The 26,690-nt window shown below is 38.9% G+C and overlaps 1 protein-coding gene across 1 annotated transcript in view; it reads left to right on the top strand.

Moving 5' to 3' along the window:
- Positions 1–26,690, top strand: part of LOC115230225 — a gene marked incomplete at its 5' end in the record, with an annotated part of 44,539 nt that extends 17,849 nt beyond the window's left edge. Inside the window, 4 exons of the mRNA XM_029800441.2 lie at positions 3,777–3,878; positions 19,091–19,223; positions 22,477–22,610; positions 24,807–26,690. Coding sequence (XP_029656301.1) covers positions 3,777–3,878; positions 19,091–19,223; positions 22,477–22,610; positions 24,807–24,941 — 504 coding nt within the window. The remainder of the gene's footprint in view (positions 1–3,776; positions 3,879–19,090; positions 19,224–22,476; positions 22,611–24,806) is intronic.

Below are 26,690 nucleotides of genomic sequence, written 5' to 3'. Positions count from 1 at the left end.
GCTGGACTGCTACGTTACGGGGACGTAAACAGACCAACACCAGTCATCAAGTGGTTGTGGAGAACAAACACACACACACATATTATATACAATGGGCTTCTTTCAGTTTCCATCTACCAAATCCACTCATAAGGCTTTAGCCAGCCTGAAACTATAGTGGAAGACACTTGCCCAAGGTGTCACAGAGTGGAACTGAACCCGGAACCACGTGGTTGGGAAGCAAGTTTCTTACCACACACCTGCACCTGTTTATACATCTATGTTGTTTATATATTTGATATTAATGTCATATGACCTTTATTTTGGAATGATTGTTGAGATGTGCGTAGCTTCTTGCAATTGAAACAAGAACTGGAACAAGAAGGTTTCTGTGTTGCTTACAAATCTAGGTTAAAATTGTATCATTGTTACTGGGTCAGAAAACTGGATTTTTCACCATAATTATTGCAACTATTTCTGATGGGAGGAATTTTTTGCATTTTTCTCTGTTGTTAAGCAAGAAAAAGACTGCTTTGTGGACACTCCTAGATTTTATCATCTTTTATTTTTTTTTTACTTGTTTCATTCATTGGCCTGTGGTCATGCTGGGGCATTGTCTTGAAGGATTTTAGTCAAATAAATTGACCCCAGTCCTAATTTTTTCAAAGCTTGGTACTACTATCTGTCTCTTGTTGAAGTTATGAGGACACTAACGCCAGTTGTCAAGGTGGGGGCACACACACACAAAAGGCTTCCTCACAGACTCCATCCATCAAAAGCATTAATCAACCAGGGACTACAGGCAACGGACATTTACCTGAAGTACCAAGCAGTGGGACTGAACTGCTGAACCACATTTTAATTTCATTCCAATTGCCTATTTCCATTCAAGTTGGATGGATTTTGACTGAAAATTTCTCTCCATGCTTGACTCTGCATTTCATACATTTGCTACCCAACCCCCAGGGGCGGGTATGACTGCATCATCATCATCATCATTGTTTAATGTCCACTTTCCATGCTGGCATGGGTTGGACGGTTTGACTGAGGACTGGTGAGCCAGAGGCTGCACGAGGCTCAATCTGATCTGGCAAAGTTTCTACAGCTGGATGCCCTTCCTAATGCCAACCACTCTGAGAGTGTAGTGGGTGCTTTTACGTGCCACCGGCATGAGGGCCAGTCAGGCGGTTCTGGCAATGACTATGCTCAAAAGGTTTTTTTTTACGTGTTACTTGCACAGGAGCCAGTCTGGCAGCACTGGCAACGACCACACTCAAATGTTGTTTTTTACGTTCCACTGTCACATGTGCCAGTAAGGCGACGCTGGCAACGATCATGCTCCAATGGTGCTTTTCACATGTTACCAGCACAAGAGCTAATGTGGTTAGAAATTTACTTCCCACCCACATGGTTCTGAGTTCAGTCCTACATTGTGGCACCTTGAGCAAGTATCTTCTGCTTAAGCTTTGGGCTAACCAAAGCCTTGTTCGTGGATTTAGTTGACAGAAACTGAAAGAAGCCCTTCATAAACAAAACTTCCCTTTGGCACTCAATTCTGAATAAGTCATCATCCTTCAATCGAAGGATGGCTTGTCTTTCATTTCTTATCATCATCATCATCATCATCATCCAGTGTTTTAAATCTGGGTTTTGTCCCTGTTGATGTGGGGTGGCTGGATCTACCTCAATGCCATAGCAACCAAGGTAGGCAGGTGCAACTGACCCCAACCTTTGGGCTGGCAGGTGCCCATTCTCCTCTGCTATCATGAGGCTTTTTTTGAGCTGGATTTTCTATGGGGAGCATGCCCTTGCATACCTCCAACCTCAGTTTCTAGACATGAGCGGTCCCGAGACCAAGGCCTCTATCATGATTTTTAAGAAATGCAGTGGAAAACTAGCTCAGGAAGGCAGGGATGCTATTCCCTGAGTTCCCTTTGAGATGCTCTGTGTTTCTTTCAATTAATTTTAAATATAACAAAGAATTTAGCAAAATCAGGAACATAAATTGTGACTAAGATTAATAATGATTATAATAATTATAAGAAGAAGAATGATAATAATAATTATAAGAAGAAGAATGATAATAATAATGATAATAATAATAATAATAATAATGATAATAAATGCCCTGATGCAGTACCAGGCAGTGGCTCTTGTGGCTTCTGATCTTAACTGACTAGAAGTGTTATCATGTACATTGTTTTGTCTTGGTATAAAAGATGGGCTACAGCAAATATTCTGCTCAATACCACAGATTTGCTTGTCAGTTGTTTGACCTTAACCAGTTGAGCATGTCCCTTAGTGGCTGACGATATGTGCATCTCTGATCACGAGCAGAAGTAGTGGGGGAGCATCATAGTTATGTGTTGAGAGAGATTCTTTGGGGTTTGGATAATTCACCTCTGGAAACATAGGTGTTTCGTTCATCATCCGTAAACAAACCTTATTCAGGGACCTTTTGCGTGGGCTAAGCTACTCGACCTGAAGAAAATTCTAACTGGGCCCTACCTGCAAAGTCATGTGCTGTTTATCTTGATATGAGATCATGCACATATGGTTGTGATGCATATGGCTGGTGTACCCTTATCAGACAGGTAGACATGATGAGTATATTGGGCTTCATATAATTGCAGCCCAGTGTCACTTTGATGGCATTTACTGCTCTCTCTCTCTCTTTCTTAATAATAATAATAATAATGAAATTATTGTGTATAGTGTTCAGGTGCACAACTCACCAAAAATGCATGTACAGTACATAGAATTATGTACAAAAGTCAGGAAAGTGAACAGTTATTGGATCGCGATATACATGTGTGCTTCCCAACCACATGGTTCCAGGTTCAGTCTCACTGTGTGGCACTTCAGGCAAGTGTCTTCTACTATAGCCTCGGGCTGACCAAAGCCTTCTGAGTGGATTTGGTAGACGGAAACTGAAAGAAACCTTTCATATACATCATCATCGTTTAACATCTGTTTTCCATGTGGCTGCACCAGGCTCCAATCTGATCTGGCAATGTTTCTACAGCTGGATGCCCTTCTTAATGCGAACCACTCTGAGAGTGTAGTGCGTGTCTTTTACGTGCCAGTGGCACAGGACCCTGTCAGGCGGGCCTGGCATTGATTGTATTCAGTTAGCGCTTTTTATGTGCCACCGGCACTGGAGCCAGTCGGGCAGCCCTGGCATCAATCACATTCAGATGGTGCTTTTTTACGTGCCTCTGCCACGGGAGCCAGTCAGGGGTCACTGGCATCGGCCTTGTTTGAATGGTGCTTATATATTTATGTGTGTCTGTTTGTTGTCATATCCCCACCGCCGGCTCTTGACAACCGATGTTGGTGTATTTACGTCCCCGAAACCTAGCGGTTCAGCAAAAGAGACTGATAGAATAAGTACTAGGCTTACAAAGAATAAGTCCTAGAGTCTGCCTTTGACTAAAGGCAGTGCTCCAGCATGGCCACAGTCAAATGACTGAAACAAGTAAAAGAATAAAAGAATTACATTTGACAAAAGAACTAATAAAATTATCTCAGATTTTCAATTCCTCTTTATTGTAACTAACTGGCAAACATCTTGGATCTGCTATCATTTGGAATGGTTTCCTGGAACTGAATAATCTTCAGTATTGTTATTGATGTATTCTTTTGAATCATTAAAAATTTGTGATACCATCTTGAAGGTGACAGTCATATTTGGCATTCACTCTAATGCGTAAAACAAACAAGAATATTAAACCATTTTATATTTTATTAATCCTGAATAAGTGTCTGATTCTTTTTCTTTTTTCTTTTTTTGGCAGAGAAAAATTATTCTTCAAAATGTTCTGCAGAACAAGGCAAATTTTGTGATCCAAAGGAGTCTGTCTCATGAGCCCCTAAGTGAGAGCAGTTCATCAGTATTGGTAAGGAGAATTGTCTACTTGCAATGATTAATAAAGTGTTTTTATTTCCTGAAACGGTCAAGTGTAGCGGTGTGGAGGCACAGGCATGGTTGTGTGATAAGAAGTTTGTTTCCCAACTACAGGGTTCCAAGTTCGGCCCCACTGCTTGGCACCTTGGGCCAACCAAAGAATTGTGAGTGAATTTGGTAGATGGAAACTGAAAGAAGCCTGTATATTTATATATACCTATGTGTGTATATATCTTTGTAACTGTTTGACCCCGACAACTGCTTGACAACAAGTGTTGGTGTGCTTATGTCTCCCATAACTTAGCAGTTCAGCAAAAGAGACCAGGCATTAAAAAATCAGGACTGGGATTAATTCCTTCAGCTAAATTTTCTTCAGCCCCAGCATGGCCAGAGTCACATAACTGAAACAAGGGAAAGGTAAATGGTAAAAGGAATCATTCTTATTTCTTTATTGCCCATAGAGGGGACAAACAAAGACAGACAAACAGATTGTCGATTATATCGACCCCAGTGTGTAACTGGTACTTATTTAATCGCACCCCACCCCCCAAAGGATGAAAGACAAAGTCGACCTCGGCGGAGTTTCAACTCAGAACGTAGCGGCAGATGAAATACTGCCAAGTATTTCGCCCAGTGTGCTAATGTTTCTGAGATTCTGTGGCAGGAAGAGGGGGGGGGGGGCGGTCAAACAACAAACAGCAGAAAAAGATGAACAGCAGCAGAGAGGAGAAGTGAATGGGAGAATTAAAATGAGAAGGGTTTAGAGCAGTGGTTTCCAACCTTTTTACTACCAAGGGTCCCTTTTATTTAAATGAGTTTTCTCACAGTCTCCTTTTAGTATGCTTATCCTTTTGTGTGTGTGTATATATATATATATATATATATATATATAATAAAATATATAATAAAATATTAGGGAATAAATCCAAACTTACAGGGAAAAATCAGATTTAGGATTAAATCCAATTTTATAGTATAAATATATTATATTATATTAAATTAGAGATAAAACCACTATTAGGCAAATCAAACAATGAAAAACATAAGCCAATACATAAAATTAATTTAATTTATATTATTTTAAATATATATCAAAAGTATTAAAAGTTTAATAAAAGATAAAGAGTATATATATATATATATATATATATAGGCACAGGAGTGGCTGTGTGGTAAGAAGCTTGCTTTCCAATGACATGGTTATGGGTTCAGTTTCACTGTGTGACACCTAGGGCAAGTGTCTTCTACCATAGCCTTGGGCCGACCAAAGCGTTGTGAGTGGATTTTGTAGATGGAAACTGAAAGAAGCCTGTCGTGTATGTATATATATATATATATATATGTGTGTGTGTGAAATTTTGAATTTACAGACCCCTGGTTTATGAACCACTAATTTAGAGACTTCTTAATTCCTTTGACACCACTTGGAATATAAGACATCAACAAGAGATCTCCATCTGTTTCAATCCTTGGCAGTGGATTGGTCACCAGGTGTCGCTACCTGCCACTGCTTTAGGTTAATGAGTTGCAGTAAGAAGTGTAAATTGTTGTGTATTTGTATTGTTTGTACATTCAAATGTCCCCTACTTTTTAAATAACCGTACACTCTATTGAAAGCACAATCAACAGACTAAATGTTGATAGACAGATGTTTAAATGATGAAAGCAAAGAAGTGTGTCATCATCATCATCATCATCATCTCTATTTAATGTCCGTTTTCCAAGCTGGCATGGGTTGGACTGTTTCACTGAAAACTGGTAAGCTGGGGAGCTTCACCAGGTTCCAATCTGATTTGGCATGGTTACTGCCGCTGGATGCCAACCACTCAAAGAGTTCCACGCCACTGGCATGGGTGCCAGTCACCAGTATTGGCCATGACTGTGATCTCACTTGGCCTGACAGGTCTTTGCAAGCACAATAAAATTGCCAAAGGTCTCGGTCACTTGGCACTGCCTCTGCAAGGCCCAAAGTTTGAAAGGTGCTTATTATGTGCCACTGGCACAGGTGCCAGTTATGCAACATTGGCATATTGCTTATTTTTCTGCCATTATCAATTTCATTAATTTATTACTGATACATCAGGTACTTGTCTCTGCTGCTGCTAATGTAATAAGTCACCTGAGTAGAATTGGTATTCAAGTCATACTCAAATCAAACCAGTCTTGAAAAGAAGGAACACTTTAGCCAGTGTAGTCCTAGATACCTTTTTCTTTATTACCCACAAGGGGCTAAACACAGAGAGGACAAACAAGGACAGACATAGGTATTAAGTCGATTACATCGACCCCAATGTGTAACTGGTACTTAATTTATCGACCCCGAAAGGATGAAAGGCAAAGTCGACCTCGGCGGAATTTGAACTCAGAACGTAACGACAGATGAAATACGGCTATGCATTTCGCCTGGCGTGCTAACGTTTCTGCCAGCTCGCCGCCTTAGTAGTCTGAGATGAAGTGAAACTGAGCAACAATTCTATAATTTCTTCAACACAACCAAATGTATCTCTTTGCTCAAGGAGACTGTTTCTTCAGTTTGGAGGAAAGGAAATAAGGAAACACAGATCCTGCATCTAATATGTAAAAACATCCTTAATTATTTTTGTTGATGCTAGCAATTTGAGGTAGGTTCCCCTTTTTTCTTGGTATGGCTTTACTCTTTTACTTGTTTCAGTCATTTGACTGCAGCCATGCTGGAGCACCGCATTTAGTCGAGCAAATCGACCCCGGGACTTATTCTTTGTAAGCCCAGTACTTATTCTATCGGTCTCTTTGCTGAACCGCTAAGTGACGGGGACGTAAACACACAAGCAATGCGAGAGGGACAAACACAGACACACAACATATACACACACACACATCCATATATATATCTATCATCATCATCATCATCGTTTAGCGTCCGTTTTCCATGCTAGCATGGGTTGGACGGTTCTACTGGGGTCTGTGAAGCCAGAAGGCTTCATCAGGCCCAGTCAAATCTGCAGTGTTTCTACGGCTGGATGCCCTTCCTAACGCCAACCACTCTGTGAGTGTAGTGGGTGCTTTTTACGTGCCACCCGCACTGGTGCCAGACAGAGCGGCAACGGCCACGAACGGATGGTGCTTTTTATGTGCCACCGGCACGAGGGCCAGGCGAGGCTGGCAACGGACACGAACGGGCGGCGGTGGCAACGGTCGCGAAACGGAAAGTTCTCTTACATGCCACCGGCACTGGTAACACATCTGCAATTTCCATTGATCGATTTCGATTCTGATCGTCACTTGCCTCAACGGGTCTTCACAAGCAGAGTTTTTACATGCCACCGGCATTGGTAGCACATCCGCAATTTCCATTGATCGATTTCGATTCTGATCCTCACTTGCCTCATCACGTCTTCACAAGTAGAGTTTTGTGTCCCAAGAAGGGAAGGTATGCATACGTAGGCTGGCTCCATCCCATGTAGAAGGCCACGGGTTATGGACTCACTTGTCCTGCCGGGTCTTCTCGCGCACAGCACACTTCCAGAGGTCTCGGTCTCTAGTCATTTCCTCAGTGAGACCTAAAGTTCGAAGGTCGTGCTTCACCACCTCGTCCCAGGTTTTCCTGGGTCTGCCTCTCCCACAGGTTCCCTCAACCGCTAGGGTGTGGCACTTTTTCACACAACTATCTTCATCCATTCTCGCCACATGACCATACCAGCGCAAACGTCTCTCTTGCACACCACAACTGATGCTTCTTAGGTCCAGCTTTTCTCTCAAGGTACTTACACTCTGCCGAGTGTGAGTACCGGCATTACACATCCATCGGAGCATACTGGCTTCATTTCTAGCGAGCTTACGCATATCCTCAGCAGTCACGGCCCATGTTTCACTGCCATGTAGCATGGCTGTTCGTACACACGCATCATACAGTCTGCCTTTCACTCTGTGCGAGAGGCCTTTTGTCACCAGCAGAGGTAAGAGCTCTCTGAACTTTGCCCAAGCTATTCTTACTCTAGCAGTTACACTTTCAGCACACCCGCCCCCGCTGCTGACTTGGTCACCTAGGTAACGGAAACTATCAACTATTTCTAGTTTTTCTCCCTGGAAAGTGACGGAAGTTGGTCTCAGAGCATTTTCAGTGTTTATTGTTCCTGAGCATCTGCCACATACAAAAACCATCTTCCTAGTTAGCCTTCCTTTGACATTGCTGCATCTCTTATGTGTCCATAGCTTACACTTGGTGCATCTTATAGAGTTTTCTACCTACACCTTTTCTACAGATCGAGCAGGGCCATCTACCTGAAGGTGTTTGTGATTTGTCTACCTTCCTACTGATTACGACTTTGGTTTTAGCTAGATTGACTCTGAGGCCCTTCGATTCTAATCCTTGTTTCCACACCTGAAACTTCTCCTCCAGTTCTGATAGCGACTCAGCAATTAGAGCAAGGTCATCAGCATAGAGGAGCTCCCAAGGGCATCCTGTCTTGAATTCCTCCGTTATTGCCTGGAGGACTATGATAAATAGGAGGGGGCTGAGTACTGAGCCTTGGTGGACTCCTACCTCTACCCGGAATTCTTCACTGTACACATTTCCAACCCTCACCCTACTAGCGGCGTCCTTGTACATGGCCCGCACAGCTCTCACTAACCATTCATCTATCCCTAGTTTCCTCATTGCCCACCAGATAAGGGATCGGGGGACCCTGTCGAAGGCTTTCTCCATGTCAACAAAAGCCAGGTACAGGGGCTTATCTTTGGCTAGGTATTTCTCCTGCAGCTGCCTTACCAGGAATATAGCATCAGTAGTACTTTTCCCTGGCACAAACCCAAACTGCATCTCATCTAAACTAACTCTCTCTCTAATTAGTTGGGCTATGACCCTCTCCGTAACCTTCATCACCTGGTCCAACAGCTTGATACCTCTGTAGTTATTTGTATCTAGGGCATCACCTTTACCTTTGTAGCAGTTGACTATTATACTGCTACACCAGTCATTGGGTATGACCCCTTTGTGTATCACCTGATTAACTATACGGGTGACTAGGCTATAGCCGACACTACCAGACATTTTGAGCATCTCTGCAGTGATTCCTGATGGGCCTGGGGCTTTCCCTGTCTTCATGCTTCTAATTGCCTTAGCTACCACGGAACTATCAACTCGGATAGCTGGTCCCTCTGTTGGGTCAACATTCGGCAGACTCTCTTTATCCCATTCATTTTCTTCATTCAGCAACCTTTCATAGTGGCATCTCCAAACCTCTCTCTTTGCTTTGCATCCTCATTTAGCGCAAGTGAACCATCTTCCATGCGAACACACTTATCTCCTACCACATCATCACGATTCTCTCTCACACACTGTCTTGCAACACGAAACACCTCCAGTCTTTGGTCCTCACGGCGCAGAACATTGGCAAATTTTTTCTTATCTGCTTCCCCTCTGGCTAAATAAACCTGTCTCCTAGCTTCTCTTTTGGCAGTCTGATACAATCCCCTGCTACCCCCATTTTTCCAGACCTTCCAAGCCTGTCTCTTTTCTCTAATAGCCCTGTCTACAATATTGTTCCACCACCACGTTATTCTAGGTCGAGAGGGGACTTTGCACCAGCCACAGATCTGGTCAGTGGCTCTCAGCAGGTTGTCCCTTAGAAACGTCCAGCTGTCTTCTACCCCCCTGTGATGCTCTATCCCCTCTCTACTTCGTCAGAGGCTTCAAGTAATATGTCCCTAAATCTCTGTCCATTTGCAGGATCTTTAAGCTTCCAGATCCTTCTTCTCCATATTTGTCGTCTTCTGGTTGTCCTCCTAGTCCTGATCCTAAAGTCACTAACTACCAGTCTATGTTGTGGGGTACATTCTTCACCTGGGAAGGTTTTGGCATTTATAAGCAGCCATCTCTCCCTTTGCCTTGTAAGGATGTAGTCAATTTGGCTGGTATGTTGGCCCGATTGGTAAGTGACGAGGTGGCTGGTAGGTTTCCTGAAGTTAGTGTTGCAAATCATAAGATTATTTGCATCGCAGAACTCCAGCAGCCTGGTTCCCTCCTCGTTGCGGGAGCCATAGCCATAGCCTCCATGTACGCCATGGAAGCCCCCAGCATGTCGTCCAACGTGACCATTGAAGTCACCAGCCATAAAGATAAGGTCTCTGTCGTTCGTCAACGAGGTAGTCTGCAGTAGAGTGTCATAGAATCGGTCTTTCTGTCCATCGGGTAGCCCCGACTGAGGAGCATAGGCTGATATAATGGTTGCTAAACTATGATGAATCACTAATCTAATCTTAAGTATTCTGTCACATACTCTGATTACCTCAATTACTTTATCTACCCATTTCTCAGCGATAAGTATACCCACGCCACCAACCCCGTCAGTGTTCCCAGCCCAGAAAATCTTGTACCTGCGTTCCTTGGCTGTGAGGAACCTAGCTGATCCTCCTCTCCACCTTATTTCTTGCATGCAACATATATCCACACATCTCCGTTCAAGCATCTCGACTATCTCACCAGACCTACCTTTCAGAGTGCCAACGTTGAGGGTGCCAACCCTGAGGGTGTGGGAGGCATGGGCTCTAGAGACCCTGGGACAGTGGACAGTAGCTTCGTGTACCTGAAAAGAAAGCTCGCATTTGGCAGAATTCATGTGCAAGAAATGAAGTAGTAAAGTAGCCTTCAGTACAACCTGCATAACGCTAGCCTTTCATATTTTGCACTGTATGAACATTACCTTACATAGGTCGAGACTAGGGGTAGGGAGGGGTAGGGATGGTGAGAACATTTGCAGTCTTCATGGGAAGCAACCCCGGAATGGCAGAGAATAGGAACTTCCGGCATGCGTGGTGGGGGTGGGAGGGCGGGTGCACCGTGTCTGAGTAAAGAGGTTCTGTTAATCGTATGAGCTAGCAAATGGGTTTGTATGAATCGGGAGACAACGCTAAACGAAAAATTGAAAAATCAGAGTGGCTATGAACCTGTAGACAAGTCTAAACGAAAAAAAATGTTTGAGCTAGACAGGGTAATGAGGGAATACTGAAAGAATGAGGGACAATACAATGAGATGGAAATTGAAGAATAGAGAAAGAATAAGAATAAGTGCAAGAAAGAAGGTAGTTGTAGCGAGGTTGGACGATTCACTTAACTTTTAGCCATTTATGATCTGTGCGTATTCTTTAGATATTTTGAAGCGAGTGGGGTTAACGATAAATGCGATCGCTCTTTTATATATGGCGATGATGGTTTTGGGAGGGGGGGGCATAGAGAACCATGGCGATGATGGTTATGGGAAGGGGGGACATAGAGAGAGAGAGAGGGGTTAGTTAGAGAGAGAGGTCAAGGGACACGTGACAATAAGCGGTGTGAGGGAATTTGACTGGGGACGGCATTGTCGATAAATAAATTAGATAAATAGGTTTGAAAATCAGAAAAATCAGAGGGAATATCATTATTGATAGCTAATATAACACCGTGTCTGAGTAAAGAGGTTCTGTTAATCGTATGAGCTAGCAAATGGGTTTGTATGAATCGGGAGACAACACTAAACGAAAAATTGAAAAATCAGAGTGGCTATGAACCTGTAGACAAGTCTAAACGAAAAAAAATGTTTGAGCTAGACAGGGTAATGAGGGAATACTGAAAGAATGAGGGACAATACAATGAGATGGAAATTGAAGAATAGAGAAAGAATAAGAATATAAGTGCAAGAAAGAAGGTAGTCGTAGCGAGGTTGGACGATTCACTAAACTTTCAGCCATTCATGATCTGTGCGTATTCTTTAGATATTTTGAAGCGAGTGGGGTTAACGATAAATGCGATCGCTCTTTTATATATGGCGATGATGGTTTTGGGAAGGGGGGGGGCATAGAGAACCATGGCGATGATGGTTATGGGAAGGGGGGACATAGAGAGAGAGAGATAGGGTTAGTTAGAGAGAGAGGTCAAGGGACACGTGACAATAAGCGGTGTGAGGGAATTTGACTGGGGACGGCATTGTCGATAAATAAACATTAGATAAATAGGTTTATATATATATATATATATATATATATATATATATATATATACATATATACGACAGGCTTCTTTCAGTTTCCGTCTACCAAATCCACTCACAAGGCCTTGATTGGCCCGAGGTTATAGCAGAAGACACTTGCCCAAGATGTCACGCAGTGGGACTGAACCCGGAATCATGTGGTTGGTAAGCAAGCTACTTACCACGCAGCCATTCCTGCGCTTTGTACAGAATTTTCTGTGATTGACAAATACAAAAAAGATCATTAAAAAAAAAAGAGAGAAGAGAAAAAAGGAAGCTAAAATACTCTGGTCATATCAGTAAGAGCACAAGGTGCACAGAAACCCTTACTGGAAGGAAAGATAAATACCATATGCTCGAAAAAATTTAGAACCAACTGGTTGTGGCACGTAAAAAGCACCATCCGAATCGTGGCCGATGCCAGCGCTGTCTTGACTGGCTTCCGTGCCGGTGGCACGTAAAATGCACCATCTGAATCATGGAGTGGTTGGCGTTAGGAAGGGCATCCAGCTGTAGAAACACTGCCAGATCAGACTGGAGCCTGGTGCAGCCTCCTGGCTTCCCAGATCCCCGGTCGAACCATCCAACCCATGCTAACGGACATTAAACGATGATGATGATGATGGTTTGATTACACCAAGGACTGGACTAAACTGTACGGTGAATGTATAAGAATGGCAGAGAAAAGATCCAAATGGAGATTCCTAATACTCAATTAGCCGAGTGTGGATGGCACCTAATTATAACGAGTGGACGCTAACGATAGATAGGTTCTAAACTCGTGTAAGAACTGGGGTTTAGTTATTTTGATTTCTTTTTCTTTGTGTTTTTATTGTTTGTAATTGCAAGACTTTTATATTTATTTTAGTCACTTTTTTAATGCATGTTGTAATGGGTTGGACAGATCTACTGAGCAGCATGCCACAGCTTATCAAATTGTCACTGAGGCCTAACATCTTCAGATATACATTATTTACATTTGATAGATTTTTGTCTTCTGGAGCCTGGTGCAGCCATCTGGTTCGCCAGCCCTCGGTCAAACCGTCCAACCCATGCTAGCATGGAAGGCGGATGTTAAACAATGATGATGATGATGATGATCTTGTTTGTTGTTAACACAACGTTTTGGCTGATATACCGTCCATGGGCATATGGCGTAGTGGTTAAGAGCACAGGCTACTAATCCCAAGATTCTGAGTTCGATTCCAGGCAATGACCTGAATAATAATAATATTAATAATAATAATAATAATAATATCGAAAAATACCTTAGGAATGAGAACCCAGGTTTGAAATTTCCCCAAGACACCTGATGAAGGCTGAAAGGTATACCAGCCAAAATGTTGTGCTAATAACAAACAAGATGAGGACAAACATCTATCAAATGTAAATAATGTACATAATTCCTCATCTCTTAAATAGAGACCTGTATCTTCAGATTGACCTACCTTATCACTTCCTTCTAGAATATCTTGCTTAAGTTATCTCTTAAATAATCAATGTAGCTCTATTTCACACAACATTCATGCTCTATATTTGTCACAGTTGTACACTGATCAATGGTCTCTTAAAAACAGTAAATTGAATCTAGACTTAAACCCATCACGATTCACAAAGGATTACGTATCATTCTTGTTTAGTTTCACAGAGTTTTGATTCAATATCATCAGACCAGCTGGCATCCCTTTCCCATGTGTTGCCAGACTTGATATATTCCATGTTCTCTACAAATTTAGCCACTGCTTCACACATTTCACTTCAACATTGCTCAGTCTGTAGATGTTACACATTCAAAATCAATAACTGCCCCCTATATTTTGTACAGATTACTTTCTTCTGGGAAAAGGAAACTTTTTATTACCTACAGAGGCATCAGTTCCTGAACTTCCTTCCACCTATACTGTAGCTGCTCTACTTTCACTGTATTTAACTTCCAGTACTAATTAGGTCACTTAGGCAACAGCTACTATCAACTACTTTCTTTATTGTGTGTGTGTGTGTGTGTGTGTAATGAGTATTCTTACTCTATCTGTGCTACACATCACTTATATCCTGTTATTTTGCTACCTTCCTCTCAACCTGCCACAAGTTCCCTCTCACCATTTTCTGTACTCTTTGCCTTGCATGGAGTTTGCACCAGTTTCCTATCAACTGCAATTCTTAACTAAAAGAAAGAAGAAAAAAATCTTAAAACTTTATGTATTTATTTTTGGTTCTTTAGTATGATGTATTACCATTGTTTGATTGGTTGGTTAAAGGTTATTTAATCTAATCTAGCAACCAAAATGTTTGACCTTTTGAAACAGAATATGTTGATGCCAAAAGAATTCATGCTTTTCTCACAAAATTTGTTCTTTTTGAAAAGAGTAAAAATCTGTTTTACATTGGCTGTGAAGTAAGAAGTTTGCTTCCCAACCAAATGGTTCCAGGTTCAGTTCCACTGCGTGGCACCTTGGGCAAGTGTCTTCTTCGATAGCCTCAGGCTGACCAAAGCCTGGATTTGGTTGACAGAAGCTGAAGGAGTCCATCGTATGTGTGTGTGTCTGTCCCCCACTCTCTGCCACCACCACCACCACTTGACATCCAGTGTTGGTGTGTTTATGTCCCTGTCACTTAGGGGTTCTGCTAAAAACACCAATAGAATAAGTACCAAGTTTTAAAAGAATAATTACTGAGGTTGATTTTGACTAAAAAATTCTTCGAGGCAGTGCCCCAGCATGGCCACTGTCTAATGACTGAAACCAGAAAAAGAATAAAAGTTTATTTAATCTAATCTAGTAACCAAAATGTTTGACTTTTTGAAACAGAACATGTTGATGCCAAAAGAATTCATGCTTTTCTCACAAAATTTATTCGTTTTGGAGAGAGTAAATCTTATTACAGATTTAATTTGAAACTGTAGTCATCAATTCGTTTAATTATCTGTTGGCAGAGAAATATTTTACAGCAAGAGATGGCGATACTAATATTTGATTTTTGCTTCTCACTAATGTCTTAACTTAAACAATTTCCTTTCTTTGTCAATGCCTCCAGTTCCAGATTTAAATTACCCACAAATGGCAGCTGTTTAGAATATTGCATCCAAATAGTCTAACACTTCCACGGAGAGAGAATTATTTGCTTAATAAATCATTCAATTTAGCCTTTCTGATGAGCATACAGTTATTGTTTTGCTGTATCAAGACTTGTTTCAGACTAGAAATTCCTCAAATGAACCGGAACAACATCTCTGGTCTTGAGATGAATGTTTCCTCTGCTGTCAGTTATAATAACCTGCTACAGTTGAAAGCACAACCTAGAACTCTGGAGTTGAATTCTATTCTGTGGCACCTTGAGCATGTCTTCTTCTATAGGTCCATGTCCAGAAAATCCTTGTGAGTGGATTTGGTAGATGGAAACTGAAGGAAGCATATCACACACACAGACATGGTTCTTTTATGCACCCTGTACCTGTATGAAAGGACCTCTTGATACTAATATCACAGTATTTAGCATTCTATGACATATAAAAGATTGTCTTTTGAAAAGACATAGAAATTCTATGTATAATGGCAGCAAAATTTGGCTGGTATGCAGTGACCAGATACCTGCCACTGAAGATATAACAGTAAACTGAAATCACCTGATCTGGCATTTCCAGTACTCATAACAGATGATTCTTGTCTGCCAAAATTTATGCCTGCTTTTATGTACCGTGCACCTATATGAGAAGACCTCTCCAAGGCTAATACTGCAGTATTTTGTGTTCTAACAAGGCACCCACATTAAGTTGGATATGAAGATTTGTGTGTTACCTTCCTTGTAAACAGGTAAATGTTGGCAGCAGAAAGGGCATCCAGCTGTAGAAAATCTGCTCAACAAATTTTATCTGACTTATGCAAGCATGGAAAAGCAGACATTAAACAATGCTGAATACAACGTCTGTTTACGTACAGGTTACACTCATGTTTTCAGTTGTCTTTTACATTGATTTAGGATCACTTCTTGCATCTATTTGTTTAATGTTTCATCTTGGTAATTATTCAATAAACTTAGAACTGGGGGAAGAAACTCCTATCCTTTCCCCCTCCCCCCTCAATAGTTTCAATATTATAGTTGTTGACAACTAGTTACTAAGTTCCTAAGGAATTCTGATTCATGTTTGGTGAAGGATACTCTCACTGCCCACCTTTAGTGAACATTACTGATCATATCTAATTTGACAGAGGAATAGATGCCGAAGTTATGGTTTTTTTTTTTAATGCTGGGCCTCACAGAGACAATGACGAAAGATCGAGACCTCTGGTGATATGCTGTGACTGTAAAGATCCGGCAAATAAAGTGAGTTCATGTCTATATCCTACACCAGTTTCACATAACCAGCTCCAGCCCATTCAAAAGTACCTTGGATCGTAGGGCGACCTACTGTGCTTGAGGAGACCTATTGAGTCAAGTACATCAACATCAATATGAAAATCAAATGGAAATTGTGGCACATAAAAAGCACCATCTGAACGTGGTCAATGCCAGCACTGGCTTCTGTGCCGGTGGCACGTAAAAAGCACTCACGGAGTGGTTGGCGTTAGGAAGGGCATCAAGCTGTAGAAACACTGCCAGATCAGAATGGAGCCTGGTGCAGCCTCCTGGCTTCCTAGACCCCAGTCAAACCGTCCAACCCATGCTATCGTGGAAAACGGACGTTAAACGTTGGTGATAATGATGAGGATGTTGATTCCTGATTGCTTTAATTGAAACCATTCTCATTACACTTATTGTGTTCTCTTGACGGTGGTAAGTGTCAGCAATATATTGGTGTTGATTAGAAAACATCAGTTCGTGTCCAGACAAAATTAAAATTAATGTTTTGCATAGGAGTGGCAATGTGGTAAGAAGCTTGCTTACTAACCACATGGTTCTGGGTTCAGTCCCACTGCATGGCACCTTGGGAAAGTGTCTTGAACCATAGCCTCGGGCCGACCAAAGTCTTGTGAGTGGATTTGATAGAAGGAAACTGAAAGAAGCCCGTCGTGTATATATATATCTGTGTGTGTATGTATGTATATATCTGTGTATATGTATGTATATGTTTGTGTGTCTATGTTTGTACCCCCCACCATCACTTGACAACCGATGTTGGTGTGTTTACTTAGCGGTTCGGCAAAAGAGACTGATAGAATAAGTACTAGGCTTACAAAGAATAAGTCTTGGGGGGTCGATTTGTTTAGTCAAATGACTGAAACAAGTAAAAGAATAAAAGATATTAAATAATTCTTGTTTGTGCATTAAAAAAATATACAAACTAAGGGAAATAACTCTTCAAAGAAATGACAGAAAAAAGCCATCTCAATGTCTATAATGAAATATTGCGTTTTTTTCTCTCTCTACTATTTCCAGAAATGATGGAAATTTTATTTTAAAATTAACAGCTTTCTGCCCTTTCGTATACAATAAAAGTAGCGGATCTTTTCGGTTTGAACGGCAGTTTTTAAAAATAATTTCCACGTAACTAAACACTTTTAAACTTCGTATACTGGTAGAATGTGTTTATAAAACATCTTTTTCTCTTGGCTTTCTTGAGAAAATTCTATCGTTTGTAAGATATTTGTTGTTTTTTCTTCTTCAATTTCTGCAATTTCAACCAATCAATGACGTCTATTGAGTTGAAAACATTCTGTGCAGTATGAATATGTCCCACGTTTAAGAAACAGATTAAGTTTATTTACATTTGTGAAGAAAAAAAGATACCCCACCCCCACCCCTAAAACAGATTGAAATGCAATAGATCGATACTAGGGTCATAATTATGGGTGACAATTTCATATGACACCCCTAGAAAAAACTGCCGGTCAAACCGAAAAGATCCAAAGTATCTTGTAACAAAGATAATTATTTTGCCATTGTTGTTATATTCATATAAAAAAAGAATATTTAGAAAGGAATTCCAAACCAAACGAGCTGTCAGCTGATCAGGCTCCACTTTATTAGTCTGTTATTTTCAGTTAGTTAATTGTACTTCCCATGTTCAGAGAAATATTTTAGTAATTGTGTCAAAAGAGTCGTTTCAAAGTCTGCTCAATTGTTTAGAAACATTTTCCAACTTCATTTATACCTCGAAACAACTCACAGTCCTCTCTGCATGCTGCTGCCCTGCGTCTCCTCTCCCATCACCATCGTTTAACGTCTGTTTTCCATGCCGGCATGGGTTTGATGGTTTGACAGCAAATGGACAGTGTAAATTGATTAGATCAACCCAAGTACTCAGCTGGTACTTATTTTATCGACCCCAAGAAGGAGAAAGGCTAAGTCTACCTTGGCAAAATTTGAACTCAGAACATATAAAACTAGATGAAATGCTACCAAGCATGGCATGCAGACGACTCTGCTAACTCCCCACCTTAGAGTCTATTAAAGTTGGCTTCAAATTTTGGCACAAGGACAGTAATTTTAGGGGAGAGTTAAGTTGATTACATCGACCCCAGTTTTCAACTGGTACTTATTTCATTGACCCCGAAAGGATGAAAGGTAAAGATAACCTCAGCAAAATTTGAACTCAAAACATAACAACTCTGATGGAATGCTGCTAATCATTTTGTCCAGCATGCTAACCATTCTGCTACTTTGCCAGCTTTGAGTCTATTAATATTAAAACTCTGAATGTGGAGTTTCTCAGGTTAATACCAAACAATTCTAAAAACTTTGTAAATAAGGCTATATTTCCATTCTCATCAAATTCAGGAATTACATTAACTCTGAAAGAAGTCGACATTCTATAATGCTTTTCGAGATATACCATTTGCAATAAAAATCTTTTCACCCAATAGACAAACATTCTCACTAATGTACTTCAAATACTAATGAATAAAAAGAACCGTGTCCCTTTTTCAGTCTTGTGTTTTCCATCTTTAAAAACCTCCCTCTAATCTCCTTCAACCTATAATAATGGTCCGACCCAGAATCTCCTTCAACCTATAATAATGATCCGACCCAGAATGAAAATGTAATTGTTTTTCTTTTTGTCGACCACAAGCACTTTCTGCAAGTTCCTCTTTCATAGAACTATCCGGAACTTTTGTTCTTAGTTTTGCTGAAATTTTCACTGTAATCCTCTCCTCTATCCTTAATTATCATAATTAATTCTTAAATCTTAGAAACATTTGGCTTACAACTGATATTTTGTTATGCTTTTCTATGTACAACATATTTATGTTTTTTCTTTCTTTCCTTTTTTTTCTTCTATTTCCAGAAGTGTAATGGGCCCAGATCAGCTGGTTGTGTCAATAGTTCCAGATCTGTTTTCTTTGGAGATGTAAAAGAAAATAAATACCATTCTTTGACAGATGTTCTTCATTTGATGAATGATATTTTGCCCGAAATTTGTAAGAAACAGTTTTCAAGCACTTCACACAACTCCTAATTAACACTTACTCCTTAATGAAAATATAATGAAAATTACCAGATAATTTAAGAATTCAAAATAACTCTGATGTGGCACCTTTCAAATATGCTTTTCCCTCATATTGTTTAATTCAATTCTGTGCAAACTGTGGCCAGCAGAACTTTCTGATAACATGATTAACCCTTTCGTTACTGTATTTTTTTTTGAGATGCTCTCTGCTTTTTTCAATTACTTCAAACATAACAAAGAATTATTATTAAGCTTGTGTTAGGAACATAAATTGTAACTAAGGTTTGGTGGAAGATTTTAATTCAGAACTTTAGAAAACAAGACATTTGTACTCAGAGCCAGAAGCAGTTTCAGACAGGTTGGTATCAAAAGGGTTAAGAATTGTGTCTCTATTGTATATTTTAACCCTTTCGTTATCATATTTCTGTTGAGATGCTCTGTGTTTCTTTCAATTACTTTAAATATAACAAAGAATTTAGTAAAATAACTTGGTTATCATTGAGCTAGTGTCAGGAACATAAATTGTGACTGAAATTTGGTGGAAGATTTTAATTCAAAACTTATGAAAACAAGACATTTGCACCCAGAGCCAGAGCTGGTTTCAGCCAGGTTGGTAACAAATGAAAGTTAAAGCTTTTGGCGAGTGTGGCCCCCACCCTTGATAATGAATCATGTCTTATGCAGCCTGCTTCTCAAAAAACAAAAACAAACTCATACCTGGCTTAGTCCATATAGTTTTTTTTATATACAAGTGCATGTGTCAAGATTCTTTCATTAGGCATCGGTCAAGGTTCGCCTTTTTTTTTTTTGAAAGAGAAACAGTTGCTCATTCATGCAAGTCTCTTTCTTCTCACTGCTGACATGGTCCAGTGCTTCTTGGCTTCAGCGTCATTGCAGGATTTGCTATCAGAACTCAAAGAGCCAGGAGAAACCTCACACCACAAAGCCTCTTACCAATCCTCTTGCTATTCCACCACCACACTGTTTTGGTTGGTAATTGATTGTTCCCAAGACATGAAAGGCAAAGTTGACTTCAGTTGGAATTGAACTCAGAGCAGAGGGTATCACAACATCTGCTGCATTGCATTGTAGCCAACTCTTACTACAAATTATTTGGGTTTAATATGAAATATAAATCGTCTAAATCCAGTTACTCAAAAAAAGATGTTAGGATGTGATCTGCTATTTCTAGTACCCCTGTTGTCATCTAGTGTGGCCTTTTTTTTTATTTCTTAAATATGGTTGGGTATGATTTGAGAGCAATTTAGCTACTATCTTTAGCAGATTGAATGACAGAGCATGTTATTGCTATATCTTTCAGTTTTCTGTTCAGTAGTATAGTTTATTGTCCTTCTTATCTGTTGGTATTTAGTGAAGGGTTTATCAAGGGATTTTTAACTGATTTTGTGACAGAAATAATTAATTTCTGTTGTAAATGCATGAAGTAAAAAGTTCGCACAAAAGAGACTACAATTTGCTGTTAAAGAGGAGAAGAGAGATCTGTTTTGAAGTGGAAGACTTCTGTATGTAGTGTCCCATTTCTACTTCACGGTGAACAGGTCCCGTTGATTCCAAAAGTCGCTGTTGGTTTTCTCTGACTTTATGAAGAATAGTTGCAAAGGGGTGTAATTGCAATATTGTAAGAGTTATCTACCTTGCTTTTCCTCTGTCCTGTTGATAGCCTTTTCTATTCAGGGTACAAGGCTCAAAATTTTGGGGGAGGGGGCCCAGTCGATTAGATCGACTCCAGTACACAACTGGTACTTAACTTATCGACCCCGAATGGATGAAAGGCAAAGTTTGAACTCAGAACCTAAAGACAGACGAAACACCGCTAAGCATTCGCCCAGCGTGCTAACGTTTCTTATTTCTTTACTGCCCACAAGGGGCTAAACATAGAGGGAACAAACAAGGACAGACAAACGGATTAAGTCTATTATATCGACCTCAGTGCGTAACTGGTACTTAATTTATCGACCCCGAAAGGATGAAAGGCAAAGTCGACCTTGGCGGAATTTGAACTCAGAACATAGCAGCAGACGAAATACTGCTAAGCATTTCGCCTGGTGTGCTAATGTTTCTGCCAGTTCGCCGCCAGAGTTAAAGGTTGAATTTGGTTGACGGAAACTGAAAGAAGCCCATCATATATATATATATATATATATATATATATATATAGATAGATAGATAGATATATATATATATATATATATATATATATAGATATATATATATATATAGATAGATAGATAGATATATATATATATATATATATATATATATATATATAATATATATATATATATATATATATAGATAGATATAAATATATATATATGTAGACATGTATGTATTCCTTTACTCTTTTACTTGTTTCAGTCATTTGGCTGCGGCCATGCTGGAGCACCGCCTTTAGTCGAGCAAATTGACCCCAGGACTTATTCATTGTAAGCCTAGTACTTATTCTATCGGCCTTTTTTGCCGGACCGCTAAGTTACGGGGATGTAAATACACCAGCATCGGTTGTCAAGCGATGTTGGGGAGACAAACACACATACATATATATATATATATATATACACATACATACATACATACATACATACATATATATATATATATATACACATACATACATACATACATACATATATATATATATATTATATATATATATATACATACATATATACGACGGGCTTCTTTCAGTTTCCGTCTACCAAATCCACATACAAGACTTTGGCTGGCCCGAAGCTATAGTAGAAGACACTTGCCCAAGGTGCCACACAGTGAGACTGAACCTGGAGCCATGTGGTTGGTAAGCAAGCTACTTACCACACAGCCACTCCTGTGCCTAACTATGTCTATGTGTGTCTTTGACTCTACCTCCCCCCACCGCTTGACATCCGGTGTTGGTGTGTTGATGCCCCTATAACTTAGCGGTTTGACAAAAGAGACTGATAGAATAAGTACCAGGTTTTAAAAGTACTGGGGTTAATTCATTCAACTAAAAATTTTTCAAGGTGGTGCCCCAGCATGGCCACAGTCTAATGACTGAAACGAGTAAAAGAATAAAAAAATCTAGGATAACTTACATTGAAACGCATTACACCCTTCGCAACGCACACAGACAGGGATAATCCCTGCTTTTATGGATACAATTTGGATTTCATGCTTGGGTATTTTTTCTGAATGTTCTAAAAATTCTGCTTCCAATTTTGTAGCTTCCCAAGAAAAACTGAAATGCAAATTGTCACGACAGAAGCTTCTTCATTTGTCGACTTCCCCTTCATCTCAGAAACCTCCCAAAGATTGGATGCAGTTACGACTAGAGTTTCCTGATTTATTTAATTTAGAGGTAATATTTTTTTTATTATTCTATGTAACATCATTCACCCTTTTGTTACTCTATTTCTGTTGAGATGCTCTTTGTTTCTTTCAATTAATTTTAAATATAACAAAGAATTTAGTAAAATAACTTAGTTATCATTAAGCTAGTGTTAGGGACATAAATTGTGACAAGGATTTGGTGGAAGATTTTAATTCAGAACTTATGAAAACAAGACATTTGTACTACAGGGCCAGGGACGGTTTCAGCAGGGTTGGTATCAAAAGCGTTAATATGAATTTTTGTAATGATATTTGTGCAAATAGAATAGAGGAAACTTTGTTGGTGAACCAAATCCTTGAGACCCTGAGCCATCCTAGATGAATGTTTCATTTGTGTCTTGAGTGGAATTAAAAGTTTACCAATAATTATTTTGAGGCTTAATTCTTAATTAATAAATACATGTGTATACATGGAAGTGTGAAGGTTCATGGTCTTGTTGTTGCATTCATGATTGTAATATTGTGGTTTTGATTCCCAGACTGGGTGGCACACATTGTGTTCTTGAGCAAGACACTTCATTTCCCCTTTGCCCCATCCCACTCAGTTCCAACAATAGATGGGAAGTTAACCCTGTGAAGGTCTGGCATCCCATCCAGGGGAAGTGTTGTAATCTGAATCACTTATATGCCCTTGAAACCAGCTCAAGCTCCACCCTTGTGAGTCCTTGGCCTCATAACAGACCGAAGTAAGAATTTAGCTTTTGTGAATAGAATAGTGAGGAATTACTTTCGACAATTGTGTTCTTCTCCCTTGAGAAGTGTTTGAATATTTGCTTAGCTGCACCAGAAAGTAGTATTCTTCTGCTTCATTAACAGTTTGGCATTCAAATTATTCCGCCGTCAAATGGTAATGCTTATTCATTCACATTGTTTTGAATTAGCCATGTATTATCTCATAGCTTCATGATTAACTCCGAATGTTTCCCATGGGCTTCGCACAATAATTAAAGAGTAAAGATTGAAAGAAAGAGTTATAGATGTGAACTTGCTCAAACTTGTCATAAGTTTGTTTTTGAAGCGTTGAAATATATTGGAGAACAAGTAGAAAGATAAGTTTTTTCAGCATGTAAATACTGAACTGTATATATATATATATATATATATATATATATATATATATATATATATAACTAATGTAGGATAAAATTTTTTTAATTTTTTTTTCGAAAAAAATTTTATCAATGGCCAGCATATCAAAAAATACCTTTAAAGGTTAAATTTATAAATAACTTATAAAATAAGGGCAAAAGAAAAATTCTAATGCCAAATATGCCGAAAAAAGACAAAATTGTCAATAACCATTATAATTTATGCGTCTTGAAAGATGCCGATAGAAATTTCTAAAAAATTCCGTTATTACCGTATTGGTCCTAATTTCAGGGTTAATTCATAAGAATTTTCCCCACGTCAGTAATAAATATATATATATATATATAAGGATAAAATCCTTTTAAGAGCAGAAAAAATTGCCAGCAACCAGCCATGAGGATCGAACTCACACCCCTCCAATATCTAGCTGGAGTGCTTTACCCATTAAGCCAAACTGCTGACTGGCGAATTTTACTGCAATGTTAGAAGTTGGAGGAGTGTGAGTTCGATCCTCGTGGCTGGTTGCCGACAAATTTTTCTGCTCAGTATTTGTGTTTTTCCGTTTTACTAAAAGAAATCCATGAATAATTACTCATTGGCGTTAGGAAGGGAATCCAGCTGTAGAGACTCTGCCAGATCAAGACTGGAGCCTGGTGCAGCCATCTGGCTCACCAGCCCTCAGTTAGAGTCGTCCAACCCATGCCAGCATGGAAAGCGGACGTTAAACGATGATGATGATGAGCAAGATTTAATGTGTGGATTAATGGATTTGTTTTAATCTTTTTGTTGCCATCAGATGTAGAGTTGGTTAATGCAATATAAAATGGCCTTAGTCTGTATTTAAAAACCTGGATTGAAAACAAATTTTGTCTACTTTTCTGAGATTGAGTTTGTAATTGAAACCTAGAAATGTGTCTTGAATAAATTAAATATTCATACTTTGTCTTATTTTGCTTGTAAATCATTCTTGCTCTATTTCAGAATGTTGAGCACTCTGTTTTATGTTATGTGTGTGTGTATGCATGTCTGTGTGCATTTTATGTATTTATTTTGCACCTTAATTATTATTTTTCAGAATTTAACATATGTGGACCCTACAGAGCAAGAATATTGGCTTGAGCAATTGGAATCTAGAAAGTGTGTTAGTCTTTTTGTTTCTTCTTCCAATCGGAGACAGCGGTCCCGGTGTAGCTCAGAAGTCAGTGACTAAATCAATCAAACTGAGCAGACTTACAAGTTGGAACTCTGAGAAAGAATACTTTGAAACAAAAAAACAATGAAAAAATACCACAAAAAAAAAAAGACAAAAAGCTAGAAACTTAATCCAGAGAGCAATTTTTGTGATCAAAAAAAAAAAAAAACTTTAGTTCTTAACTCTGTGATTTCATTCTCTCTTCTTACATCATTCCATTTCTCCAGTTCCCCCTACCCCCCCTAAATTTTTTTTTTCCATAGCATATTTATTTGCTTTGTTTAATGATTGTCCTTTTGGTTTGTGCAGTCTTTCAGGACATTCAACAAATGTGCCAAAACATTGGAAACTTGAATTCCAGAGAAACAACAAAAAAAAAGAAAAAGTTATCAGATTTCAAATTATTTTTAACTAATTTGAATGAGTTTTTTTCTTTTCTTCCTTTGCATTTTCTTTTTTATTTTACTTTTCGATTATTTTTAATATTTTTTTTTTTTATCCTTTCCTGTTTTTTCAGTAAAAGACCTGTGATAAATATTTTAGAACTGAATGAGAAATTCTTTCTTATGAGAAGATACAAGAAAACTCTCAAATGTTTAATAATTGGATGTGGAAATCTTTTTTCAATTATTATTGCTGAGAAGAAACCTTTGAGGAAATGAAACCAACCCAAAGTCAACCTCTGTTCCTTGTTGTTTCATCCATTTTATTGGTTCTAAATTGGTTCGTTTCAACTGTGAAACCTTAAATTAATCTTAAGTTGCAGTTTTTATTTATTACTTCATGTGATGTTTAACCATTCTTTGGTGTTAGTTCTTTCTTTCTAGGATTTGTCATGGAATACATTGGAATACATCAAAATATTTTTATTAATTGTTTTTGCTTTTTGGTAATATTTTTTTTTTTTTTTTTAAATTCCATTTCATGTATTTTAAACCAATTCCTTGAAGAGATTTTCTGCTTTTTGTATTATTGATGTTACCAGTACAAATAATTTAACAAGTTTAAGCTTCAAATGGAGAAAATAAACAACTGTTATTTATTTCTATATTTGCTGGGTTTGACTGCTGCATTCTTGGATTTAAGTTTAAGGAAATTTTCAGCTTTATGTTGTAAGGTTACACTAAGAGGAAAAAAAAAGTTTTTTTATTTTAATCTCTTAACAGCTGTTTTATTGAGATTTTAATCAAAGTTAACATTGTAATCAGTAAGTCTCACTTGAAATCCAACTCTCTGTTTCTACATATCTTAAAACCTTGCTAAAAGATATTAGTATGAAAAAAGAAAAAAAAAAAAATGTAAATATGTGTTTGTATGAAACTTCAAGGTCAGTTCGAAAATAGGTTAAAATCTGGAATCTAAAGAAACTTGGTGATGGTCTCCATTGGCAATAATTCATAAGAGAATGTGTGAAAGAGTTCTTTGATAATTTAGGTGAAGAAATATAATGTTTTTGGCTGCTTGCACTTTGATCTGAGAGCAAGGATGATTGTTTTGTTGTTTTGGTTGCACACCAATGTGCAGCATTGTTAGCTTGCAACTAAAGAACAACTCTTTCAAGGCTTTTTTTTTTTTTGTCTTTTAATCTTCTCTGTTCTCTGATGAAGAGCAACAGCCTGAAACATGAAATTATTTAATTCAACTGAACTTATCAACCTCTTGTACAAAGTCTTCCATTTAGAGAATAGATTGGTATTGTGCTTGTTGTTTTATAGTTTGGTAAATAAATCCCGGAAGCATGAATATTCTAACTTTACCCCCCCGCCC

Source organism: Octopus sinensis, unplaced genomic scaffold (assembly GCF_006345805.1).
Source record: "Octopus sinensis unplaced genomic scaffold, ASM634580v1 Contig14981, whole genome shotgun sequence".
Classification (NCBI taxonomy): Eukaryota; Metazoa; Mollusca; class Cephalopoda; order Octopoda; family Octopodidae; genus Octopus; species Octopus sinensis.
The sequence above is the reverse complement of the archived record's forward strand: the minus strand, read 5'-3'. Positions and strand labels throughout refer to the sequence as shown.